At 35.1% G+C, this 12,423-nt stretch overlaps 1 protein-coding gene across 1 annotated transcript in view; it reads right to left on the bottom strand.

Annotated features, from left to right (window-relative positions):
* The window catches only part of SLC7A11 (solute carrier family 7 member 11), a 64,502-nt gene that overhangs the window by 36,464 nt on the left and 15,615 nt on the right, over positions 1-12,423 (bottom strand). The window contains exons 5-6 of the mRNA XM_077140018.1: positions 10,046-10,145; positions 4,634-4,678 (exon numbers count right to left, since the gene is read on the bottom strand). Of these exons, the coding sequence (XP_076996133.1) occupies positions 4,634-4,678; positions 10,046-10,145 (145 nt within the window). The remainder of the gene's footprint in view (positions 1-4,633; positions 4,679-10,045; positions 10,146-12,423) is intronic.

Below are 12,423 nucleotides of genomic sequence, written 5' to 3'. Positions count from 1 at the left end.
TAAAAGGCCAAAGTATAAGATAAAATACCTCAAACCAACCCCTAGTGTTTTGTCATGTAACTTTGCTTCAGCCCATTGGGGCAAAATGTTCTACCCCCACCTCACCTCTGCTTTGCTCCTAATCAAGTCAACAGTTCTATACATCCTATAAGCAATAGGCCTTTTAAAACAATAAGGTGCTATTAGTAAATGTCATCACTCTGGTTTAATACAAGTCAATAAGGAATTAAGACACATATACTAAGAATTTAAAGTGGCAGCATCAGAACAGAATGCAAATAGTATGGTTGTTTGGATCATTTGTGAGCCAGCCTCATCCATCACACTGCCTTACAGGTCTTTGGGCATTTTTCCCAAACCAAGTTCCTCTTCTAGGTTATGACTGGTAAAAGGTGGGATGACTCTCATGCATCGATTAACATAAATTGGAATTAAGCAAAGTATTATTTAAACATGACACTCTGATTATTTAAATGTTCTATTAACGTTTATTATTCAGAGCATGTTGATAACCTGCTCTTCAAAACTGACTGATGATATCAAGCTTTACCGACTTCCTCTAAATCTACTGCTTCACAACTTTTCAGAACAGAAGGAATAAATGAAGTGAGAAGAACACTGGAAAAAGTCTAATAAGCAAACTGACAAATCTCAGATCCCCAAAGTCAAAGCAAAGCAATCCATTTCTTGGTTTTCATCAACACAAGACATGATTTATCAACCTAAAAGCAGAATTTACCAAATATTATACATCTCAATGATATGTTCTTTGTGTAGCATAACGTTTTGAACATTGACAAATTGCATAGTCCCCACAAAAGCAAAGCTCATTATATCTGCAAATAAAAACACTTTGATTTTTAAACAAATGTCTACATTAGCAATCATTACTACTACACATTCCATTTCTGGGGAAAATAACATTTTAAAATTCAGACATTCATTAGGATGCTATCAAGTTTATGGTCCAAACTTTGGGCATTCATCTCCCTCAAAATACTATCCTTATTGTAATATATTAATTTGTAGAGCAAGCCACCATGCCACAAATTAATTTAAAGTGTAATTGTTTATATTACTATAAAAGTTCAATGATCATTATTGTATATAGATATATGAAAATATGAAGTCCACTACTTCCATAGATCCAAAGCTACTCTTGGAAAGGAACATGTCATAAAATAGACCATGGGAGACTTCCCCAACATGATAAAGGTAATCATGTAAACAGGAATTTTGACCAAAATGTTAGAATTAATGCTTTCCAGGTTTTAAAGAGTAGGTGATATTTAACAGAAGAAAGAAGACATAAGCTAGTTATTTTGATTCCATTAAGCTCCTAGCTTCTCTCCCACTTATTAACATACTTAAAAAATTGTTCTATACTTCATGCTTGTAATAGATGTTCAGAAATTGTCCCATAGATTAATTTTAGGTAATATGAAAGACTTCCATGAAATTAAATTGCACACAGGAGATAGTCAATGGCGATCATGAAAACCTGCTCTGCATTCTACATATTTCTAACCACTTTGCAGTTTTTACTGGTCTAAATTAATTATCACCTGTTCCATTAGGTCACAATTTCAGGAAAATTTTATTGCCTAGGTGGAGGAGGATAGTAAAAGTTGTTGTATCTTTGGCTGGTGATTCATTTCACCAGCTGCCAGAAAGCTGCATGTTGCAGCACACCTGGAAGCATGCAGCCGTGACTGATTGGGAAACACATTTATCTTGGCAAGTCACAAAGGAGATGGAATCATAATTATTCTTCCTTGTAACTAAAGGTATTTTGGAGCTGTGTCTACCTACAAAATAATAGAAATTACACATCTGGACTACGTCCAAATAATTTTGCCATCTGTTCAAGATATTCAGCCATAAATATTTCCAAAAGCATCCTCTATGTTTAAAAACTAGATTTAGTTTTAAAGACCTGGACTGATTGCCCACATTGCAAGATTTTAATTTTAAATTGATGATACTGATTAAATTCTTCACAACTCTGAATTCTTTGGTTGATAAATACTTAAATAAATTCTTAAACTGAACTTTATCTTGTGGAATTTAATGGATTTCTCACATTCTGATTTAGAAAAAACAACTGCATTTGGATAAATTTTACACAGAATCTTACATGTGAAAACTGAATACTTGAGGACTAATATGAATGAACGAAAAAGTATGAGGTTTCTTCTTTTAACATAATCCCGATCAGCTGCTCATTAGCTTACCTTCAAAAATGCAAAGATTTTTAAGTAATCGCTCCCAAACAGTTCCTTAGTTTAAGACCTTAAAATAATATATCAAATTAAAAGTATTTGAAGATTATTTAACGAAGTATGCAGAATCATGATCTCCAGAAATTTAAAATAATTTATCCAATGTAACCAATGACAAAGTCTAAATATCTTACATCTTACATTTCCTCCTTTTAAGTGGCAAATTTATTTTCTCTAAATATAAAGACTTAATGAAATATGTGCAGAAGAGTATATCATAAAATGCATATTCAATTTCAGGACTGAAAGTTTAGAAAATGGACTTCAATACAGTAACAAATAATTTTTATATTTGTTTCAAAAGCAGAGAGAAAACATGAAATCACTTTGAATATAGAAACCTAGGAAAGCTTTACTTGTTTCTAAAATAAGTATAATAATACTAGCAGTAACAACAACCAATTATGTAGAGATTAAAAAGTGACAGTCACTAATCTAAACACTTAATTTACATTAGTGCATTAGCACAACCCAAAGAGGTAGGTGTTATTAACATTAGCCTTTTTTTCAGATGAGGACATTTATTTACAACAAAAACTCTGAATCAGTACATCACTTATTCTTTGGGATTTGTATACATTGAATTGCGGGTATAAATAACATGCAAAACCAGTGATTTAAGATAGAGAGAGAGTAGGAGAGAGACAACCCTTGATGGGCTTGCCACTGGTGGAATACATCAGAAATTCAAGTTCAGGTAATGTTGGCATAAATAGGTTTAAAATATATTTAACATACACAAGAGTATTATTGAATACATATCACTCAAAACATTATTTTTAAAAAGATTTGAACTATGTCACTGATGTGCCATGTAAAACATGCTACATTACAGGTCATCTCCACTCACCTACGACATTCCATTTTTTTCCATGAAAAATATTCTCTGATATCAGATCTAACAATTGTTCTCTTTAAAGTGGTTTTAGACTTAAAAGAGACAGTCACAAACCACAGTAATCTCGTGTGCACAATGGGAATTCAATAAATATGTTAGTAACAGCTGTCTTTTCTCTATTGCCACTGACACACTAATTGTTCTCAAAAACTAAAAGACAGGACAAAACTATCTCTGTAATCCTCAGCATGAGTTTAGAGTCTTGAGGTAGCTGATCATTTCCAAGTAATACTAAAAAGATCCAGCTCCTGGAAAATGTATGTTCTCTGTCACAAGTCTGGTTATAAATATGGCAATACTGTCATAAGTGGGTCATGTTTCTTAACCAAATACCTTCTCACAGATTTAAAGTACATATTGATCTGCGTAGGAGCTGAAGCCGACACTCTGAAGCATTTTAACCTCTGTTGCTGGTTTGTGTATTTGAAAGCTCTGACAACTCTGGTACTTGGCCAGATATAATCTGCTTACCTGTCTCCCAACGTATCTGGTACCAGAATTCCTTATTCTCTCTTGAATTGTTAACTCTTAGGCATATTCTCTAATGTCCAGGCTGCTTCCTACTGACTCACTTCTGTATTTGTTCCCTGTCCTGAAAATGTTTTCTCTTCTCTCCTCTCTTTCTCTAGCACTTACATTTAAAACTCCAAATAAGTATACATCCTAGGTAAACTATTTCCTCTTTTTCCCTCTATCCTACTCGGTATATAACCTATTATGATATCAGTCATGCTATATCACATTTATCTATTTACACATTTGACACATTAACTAGACTATAAAATACTTGAACACAAGTCTTATTCACTATGCACCTGGTTAACACATTGCAGATTGTCAAGAAAAGTCAGATGTACAGAAAATAATTCATTCTTGTGTGTTAGTCCAGTTTAGAAGCACTCTAAGTCATCATCATACCATCTAATCATTAAAAATGTTAACTCAGGAAAAAAAGTAAAAATGATCACCTAGCTTCCAATTTCCTATAACATTCTGTACATATTTCTAGGCTTTCATAACTAATTATTCATTAATTATATTGCATTTTGCAATTAGGTAGTTATAAAAATCCATACAAATTGTTAGAAATAATCCACTTTTTTAGTTTATGTCTAATGGAACACTTGTGGGTAGTTGAGAGTCCATGTTAACTTACTATGTTTGTGAGAGGTAGGGTACTAAAATATGACTTTATTCTTTTCTGCTTTCAAGTTATAAAGTAATTTAGTGTTGAATGTAGACTATACAATGTAGACTTTTACCTACAATTTATGACAAATTCAAATAAACTTTATAAGCCTAAGAGAATAATAATGGTAATGAGAATAATTACTATAATTATAAAGTTGAACACCCTTGCTGAATTCCTTTTCCAGGGCTCCTTTTTTTTTTAAATTATATAACCTTAAATTTTATCCATCATAAAAATTGCAGAGTAAATATGGCTACTTACTTTTCAGGGTTTTCTACTTCTTCAGTAACAAAATTGAGGTAAAACCTAAGAAAATATATATATAACAAACCATTAGTACATTTTACAATTACAGTCCAAAGCTTCAAACTTTTGCACATTTTAAAATTGAAATCACAATTACAAAAACCTCATAAACAAAACTTAAAACACATTTTTACTACAACAACCAAAACTCTCACAAATAATTTTTCTGTTTAGCTGTATTTATGGAGTGCCTAACATGACTTTGACATAGGATATAAAGATGGAAGTTCGGAGTCCTTCTCCTCAAGGAGCTCATGGACTGTAGAAAGTTCTATACAAAAGTATGAACACAATGCTGGAGGCAAGCATAGGGCACCATGGGAGCCCGAGCAGAGGCAGCTGCCCAGCCTCGGAGGACCAGTGAAGCTTTCTTAGGGGAGACAACACCCCCTGTTAAGCCTTCAAGAATACTTAACGCTCTGTGCTGGTGAACTTAAGGAAGGACATTCCTCATTGAGAATAGGGGATGAGAATGGTTAGGTACAGAGGTCTGAGGAATCACTGAACACTCTGCAGCACAAAATGTGGCAAAGGAAAGAGAATGCGAAGTTGTCTTTGCCTTCTGGGAGTTCCAGTTTTAATGGTCGAGATAGGTCAACCAAAACTTAAGAGACCAATATAAACGCATCAGTGAATTTCTCCATTTTAGGGGACCACCACTGGCTTTCCAGATACAAATGCTGAGGGTAAGAAGGAACTGAAAATGGGATAATGGTTTCTAACTTCTCTATTTATGCTTTTTCCTTGCAGCTCACTGTTTTCTAGTATGTATGCCAGAAATGAAGGTGCTGTTTCTCTCTCTATTTTTTTTTTTATATTTGGGCAGTTAATTTTAGGTACAGTGTTAATCATTATACCATGATTTGACAACTACAGAGCAGGACATTCTGAACATCTTAAAAGTACTGAAAGCTTTTGTAGGACTCAAGTGACAAGAATCCTTCACTTTCGAATTCTACAGGCTTGCAAATATTACCCTAAACTCATGCTCCTAGAGACATTCAGGTTCCTTTCTTTCACTCTGTCTCCAGCATCCCTTTGCCTCCCTGACCTCTTTTTCCAACCTAAGGGGACTACTGGAGACCCTTTCAAGTTGTCATACTCCTCTCTCAATACTCCACAATGTAAGTTTGAGGTAGATACCACCTTCAAACAATTATATAAGTGCCTGGATCTTGAAAATGGGGAAACTAAGGGATCATAATGAAAAGAGCTAAACACAAAAAGACCAAGGCTGTTCCGCTTCTTCATTTCACAGATAATGAATTTTCACAAAATATGAAGTCATGTTCTTAACATATATACTGTTTTGTGTCCTTACAATTCCTTAAAGGTAAAATAACCTTCCATGAAGACACACAGGAGCATAGCTTGTAGGTACAAATTCTTTGCAATCTAGAGCCAAATGGCTGGAATGTTAGCCCATCAGTCCACAATATACTTAAAATGTCTCATAACTTAAAAAAAAAAAAAAAGATGAAAAAGCCTGGCTAATCCACCATTATAAAAACTCCATTACAATCATGAATAGGCAGTCTGATATTCAATTTTAAGGTGTCTAACATTTCAGGACTGTTTTAAGTAGAAACAAATATCTTAGAGAACAATTGCAATAAAGGTGATCTAAAAAGTTAACAGCTAACGATATTTTTTAATGACTAGAAAGTAAGTTTCTGAAAATAGAGGTTTTACTTACACCAGGAAAGCAAGCAGCAATCAATACTTTTATCTAGAATATGCCCTCTGAGGGATTTGATATGTTTGTTATAAGCCTGAGGCAATGGGATATAAAGGGAGAAAATGCAAAACCAAAAAAACAAAAACAAGACCAAAAAAAAGCAGTATTTCTTGTGTCAAAAATAGTCAATACCTTCTTAACAGTTGTTATAGAAACTGGTCTTTTCCAACAATGTTAAAGCAAGAAAGGAAATATTTATGAAAAAAGAGCACAATTTCAAATATTTGCTGTAGCTCCAGAGAATAGCAAAAAGGAAAGGACTTAGGGCAGGGCGGGGACAGGAGCAAGGAAGCCTCTCATTTTGCTCCAAACATTCACATCCTGTGGGAAATACACCTTTATGCTTTCCTAGTCTCCAGCAATGAGTCCAAAGTATCCTTTTTGGTTTAATCTCCTGAAGGCCTCTAGAGAATATTCACAAGAATTATTGTTTCAGCTTTTCCAAGAGCGTACATAGAAGGCACTGCAAAGCTGGCAGTGCATCCCAATATCCAACTATGTGAATTATTTTTAAAAGAAGCTTATGCTTTAAATTAGATTCGACACAATGGTACAAAATAATCCCAGCAGGTGCTTTAGAAAGACTAAATCCATTGAGGATAGGATTTAAAAGGAGAAAAAAATGACACAGAAAAACTATTTTCTATCACACAGTTCAGAAAAAAAATCCCACCAAGCAATATTTAGCTTTGAATCAGGTTATGGGACTGAAATTGGTTGAGTTTCTTGGGGCCAGAAGGGGAACTGGCAGATGTATTTCTCTGAAAGCAGACATTGGCAATCATATTAAAGTTGTTCTGAACCAACTTTGTGACCTTATTGGTTGAATGATTTCTTTTCCCTTAATCACATTTCCATGAAGGAATTTTTATCCTTCTAAAAAGCCTCTGTGTTCCTCATAGCCAAAAACCTACTCTTTTCAGATGCCCCAAGGTTTGGCGGTATCTCTTCCCTATCCAAACATGTAGGTAAAAGAAACTGCCATCAGCGAGGCCAGGAGATGACAGCAGTCTTTCTGCTTTTACTTCCACTCTAGGTAGTAAATTCCGATGACAACAGATATTTCTGTTTCACTCCATTTGCAGTGTCTACCCCAATCCTTTTTTCCATCAAACCTAGACACAGCAGCAATACTGGAATGGGGAAGATCATTTGCAACGTCCCATTTCTAATTCTACAACCTAATCTTACAACTAAATAACATGAAAGACAGACCAAGGTCAGAGAGATTGGGTCAAATTTGGAAAATGACTAAATGTCCCTCCCTCTAGAATTCTTTAGCCTCCATCTTATTCCATTTATGTCCAAATATCAACTTTTCCTCTAGATCTCCAAACCAACAGACTATTTCCCCCAACCACAGCTTTTTTTTTCTAAGACTGATAGATGTAGATTAAGAAACAGATTATTTCTAACTATTTACAAGACAGTATTCAGGTAGCACAATAATCTATGAAAGAAACACATGACTTATCTGCCTCCTATGTAAACCAATCATATCAGTTAACATTCCACTTTAATTCCTGACCATATTTTCCTACATGGTGATTGAACCTCAGGAGTATGAGGAAACAACAGCTTCCTGGTTTTTAAAATAGGGAGTGGACAAGAGAATAAAATGGGCAAAATTATAAATGAAGGTTCCTATACATCTCACTTAACCTGTTAAAAGAGTGAGATTTCAGGTTCAGCATCAATAAAATTGAATATTAAGATAGTAAGAAAATTCAAAGTGAAAGACATTTTCATGCATGCTGTATATTCTATCAGCCCTTAAAAGCCTACAGCAGTGGAGAAAATGTTCTCAAAATAAAGAAGGTGACCTGAATATTCAGCGCTGGGGCCAGGGGAGGGCCAGGAGTGGCAGGATAGGGGAATATTTTAAGATTCTGTGGGAACAGATGCATTATACCCACAGGCAAAAGAAACTCCATTCAACAGAATCAATCAAAAATCGCTTGTGACTATCTCCACATTTCACATTCCTCATTGAGTACTGCCTGGCTCCCAATGTTTGGCGCCAGCTAAAAACTTTTCCCACCTCCCCACTGGGCTCTGCCTTCCTTCTATGACTCTCCCGGGCAGACCGGCAGCTGCCCCAGCTCCCCAGAGCTGTGAGCAGCAGGGTGAATAGCCAGGGGGCAGCTGATTCTGTGATCACAAAGCAGTTATTTTCTCTGCCCAGTACCACATTGTGCTTTGGACAAAAACAAAAAGACTTCAAAAATACTGAGGGATTCACGACTAATACTTACACACAATGGCTATAAAAATAAAAAATGTTCTGGGAGTATACAAATATTTTGCACTAGTCTCCTTAGAGTGAAAATCTTCTAACAGCCTTCAAGCATATTTTGTCTCAAAAGACATGTTAAATGTAAAAAGAAAAAAAAAGACGTTAAATATTAAGTTCCTGTGCTTTCCTTATTCTCCTAATAATAAGGAAAATAATGCTAGATTTTCATGCTTCAATGAGAATGATAGGTTAAACCCCCCATTTATTTTTTACCTATGTTTATGTTTTACTCATTAGTTGAAGGCATGAACCCAAAAAAGCAAAGAAACAAAAGGAAATTCTATCTGTGTTTGAAATTCATTTGTACAATTTGTGAGCTAATGGAATTTCCTGATACTATTTTTAAATTCATATAATGTTCTCCCAGGTACAACCATTAGATCTATAATTAATAGAAAAAGAAAGATTGCCATTAATTCCACTAAGAAAATGAAACGTAATCTCACTATAATGATTTTGATGTTTAAATACCTTCCTTCCTGGTGGGCTTTTTTGCAGGAGTCACTTCAACTAAATCATCCTGGGTTACTAAAATTTACATAGGAAAAGAAATCCTACTCTATCCATGATTATTGCTTTTCAAGTACCTGAACAAAGCAAGGAATAAATACACAGTTCTAAGGCTTTAACCAGAATGTTATCACAGTTGGACATGCATAAAAAGATACGTAGCTCTGGCATGGTGATCTTAATCATTTTTGCTGCATATTAATATTTTCAGACGTTGGAGAAAATTTAAGGAACTTGTAAGGTTCTTGAATATGCTATCAAGTATGCTTCATTTTCTCTTATTTATTTATTCATCCATTCATCTATTTATTCATTCATTCATTTATGTTTTTCTTTCCCTGCCTTTAGAGTAGCATTTAGCCTTTGGAGAATGTCTTCCTTATTTCTCTGAGTAATTTCCCTTTCTCATTGGAAGATGGAGAAAATCATTTGATCACTATTTGTAAATCCCCTTGCAGTTTCAGATGAAAGGTATTTTGACAAGCAAAGTGTTAATTTTTAATACCTCATGGCACTATTATGTCCTTACTGATAGATACTCATAAGTGGGGTACTGGCTCATACCTAGTATCTGTTTGCTTTTTATATCAGGGTAAATCTAGGGGTCATATTGACTGGAAACTTTAGTCAATGTGTTTGCTAAGTCACGTGCACAGTCATTGGCCTGGTGGATGGGGCTCCCTACCATGCCTCTTATTTTAAGTACAGCACATAGTACCGGAGGGTGGCTACTCACATTTTCCTAGCACCATGCTTAGCACTTAAAGCAGTTGAAGAAATGAATAAACCATATGACCCACAAGATTTATACATGCCAACTTACCAGCCAGCATATGCATACATTCCATAATAAAAAGCCAGTGGCAGCCCCATAAGACTTGCATCTCTTCCTGAAAAGGCATCTTGAAAGTGCTGTGTTTGCCCTACAAAGAGAATAGAAAACTTTTAGGCCTTTCAAACAATTGGTTATTATTCATTCTTCAGCCATAAGATTTTCAGTTTTTCAATAATATGGGAGGGTGGGTGAGGTTGAACCACTTAGGACCACCTTGTTTCAGGTGATTGGATTACTTGCTCCCCGTTCAGTGCCTACTTTATCTGTTAATCTTGCAAAGAGGCAGGAGTGCTCAAAGCACACTGATCTCCACTGCCATGACTCCACATTTCTCTTTTGAATACAGTGACAGCAAAGAGGAAAATGCCATTGAAAAAAACAGTCCATCATTTGAGTATGCCTACACCTTTGCAGAGTTTGACCACGAAAGAAGATTAAAGGTTCTTGTGTAAATAATAGTTTTGGGGAAGGTATTTTTTAATGTAAAGATAATGCAATGCTTGGGAAGAAATTCAAAGGGATACCCAAGGGTCTACCGTCAACAAAGAGATGACAAGAAACCCCAGAACCTCCTTCCCACACCATGTAACTTCCTTTCTGCTCTCTACGTGTCCCCTGCCGTTCATTATTCACCTACCTCCTAAAATAAGGGTTGACAAAATACCAACTCAGGGTCAAGTCTATACCCCCACCACCACCACCCACATGCATACTTCTTTGTAAATAATGTTTATCTAAGCATATCTATGGTCCAGAGATCACAGGGGCCAATAAAGCTGAAATTATTACTCTATTGTCCTTTACAGAAAACGTATTCTGACCCTGTCCTAGAGAATCATAGTATTTCCTTCTGGAAACATTGAAAAGAAATTACACTGAACTCTAAATAAATAGGCCTTAACAAATTTGGCATTGGTATGTAGATTAAACACTTTTACTCATCACATTTTTTCTGTCTCTATTTTGTGAGTCATGATGGGCTTTTTCTTGTATTTCTTTTGGATAGCTAAAAAAAAAAAAAATAGAAAGTCCAGTTCACTTTAATCAGCTAATATTCACAGTTAAGCAGAAAATTGTCTCTATTTCTCCCCCCAAAAATAGCAAGTAAGATTACCCAAATGGGAAAGGTGACTTTGTTTCAAAAAAAAAGTATTAAGATAAGTAAATAGAGGAGTTTGGGAGGTGGATGATGTGTATGAGACACTCTTTCCTCAAAGTCAAATCTCAGTTTTGGCCTGCATTGCCCAAACGCAGCATATCTATCGATACAAAATGTGTGGATATTGAAACGAAAACTGGGGAATTTTGAGTAATGCACTAAATGCTTTTTCCCTCAAGGTATTCAATTCCCACATATAGCTCATTAAAAAAAAAAAAAAGATATGGTAAACTCAGAAATGGCCACATTTTAACAAAAACCTCTCTGTTTCCTTATGGGAAGGAAATAAAATCCTAGAATTCAGATAAAGAAATCTGTTGAATATTCTTTTATCATGATCTCTGGTCTCCTTGGCCAGAGGGGCAATATTCTTAACAGTACAGCATTGAACAATGAATAAGAGAAATCAAGTCTCTATATAGGTTGGTTCTCAAATACAAATCCTGAAAAGTGTCATTTTTGTCATATTACAAAAGAGCAGCATTTCTAAGCATCGGGATTGTTTTGAGTGCATCACGAGTCTCAGGAGGATGAAAGCCATGATATTCAAAGGAAAGTTTAACAAGTCCTAGATAGTAAATACAGAACATATAACAATTTTCAGAATCTGATTAGAGCAGAAATAATACAAATTTGTATTTGTAAAGTTTTTCTCTTTTTGAGTTTTAGATTAATGTGAGAATTGTGTGATCAAGTTAGAGATGAAAAATCACCATTTTTTTTAGTAACGGAGAAAACATACCTACGAAGAATGCTCTCTAAATCTGGTAAACTTAAATTTCTCTGTTGAGTAAGGTACATGAGGAGACCTGCTAACATTAAGCATTGACATCCTAGGTATTAATTAGAGCATTACTCAATAGTAAGTGCTGAAAAAATCTAAAAGCTATATATACATTCTCAAGGAATTTGAAGTATAATAACATTTGGACAACCTAACTCCACTTCACATACACATAAGTAAATGGGAAAAACTGAGTATAGTCTTGTGGTAGTTGGAAGCTGTTATGCACCTGAGAAAAGGGCTGTTCTTATAACCCATTTCTGAGCACAGAGACCTACTGTAGGTGGGATCTTTTGATTAGGCTATTTCAGTTGAAATGTGACCCATCCAATTTAAGATGGGTCTTAATCCTCTTACTAGAGTCCTTCATAAGAGGATAAAAACAAGGAAAAAAAAGCTCTCAGAGAAGCCCCTGAGAAACTA

The sequence above is a fragment of the Tamandua tetradactyla genome, chromosome 22 (genome assembly GCF_023851605.1).
Source record: "Tamandua tetradactyla isolate mTamTet1 chromosome 22, mTamTet1.pri, whole genome shotgun sequence".
Taxonomy (NCBI): domain Eukaryota; kingdom Metazoa; phylum Chordata; class Mammalia; order Pilosa; family Myrmecophagidae; genus Tamandua; species Tamandua tetradactyla.
Note: the sequence above shows the minus strand (reverse complement) of the source record. Positions and strands in the feature narration are given on the sequence as shown.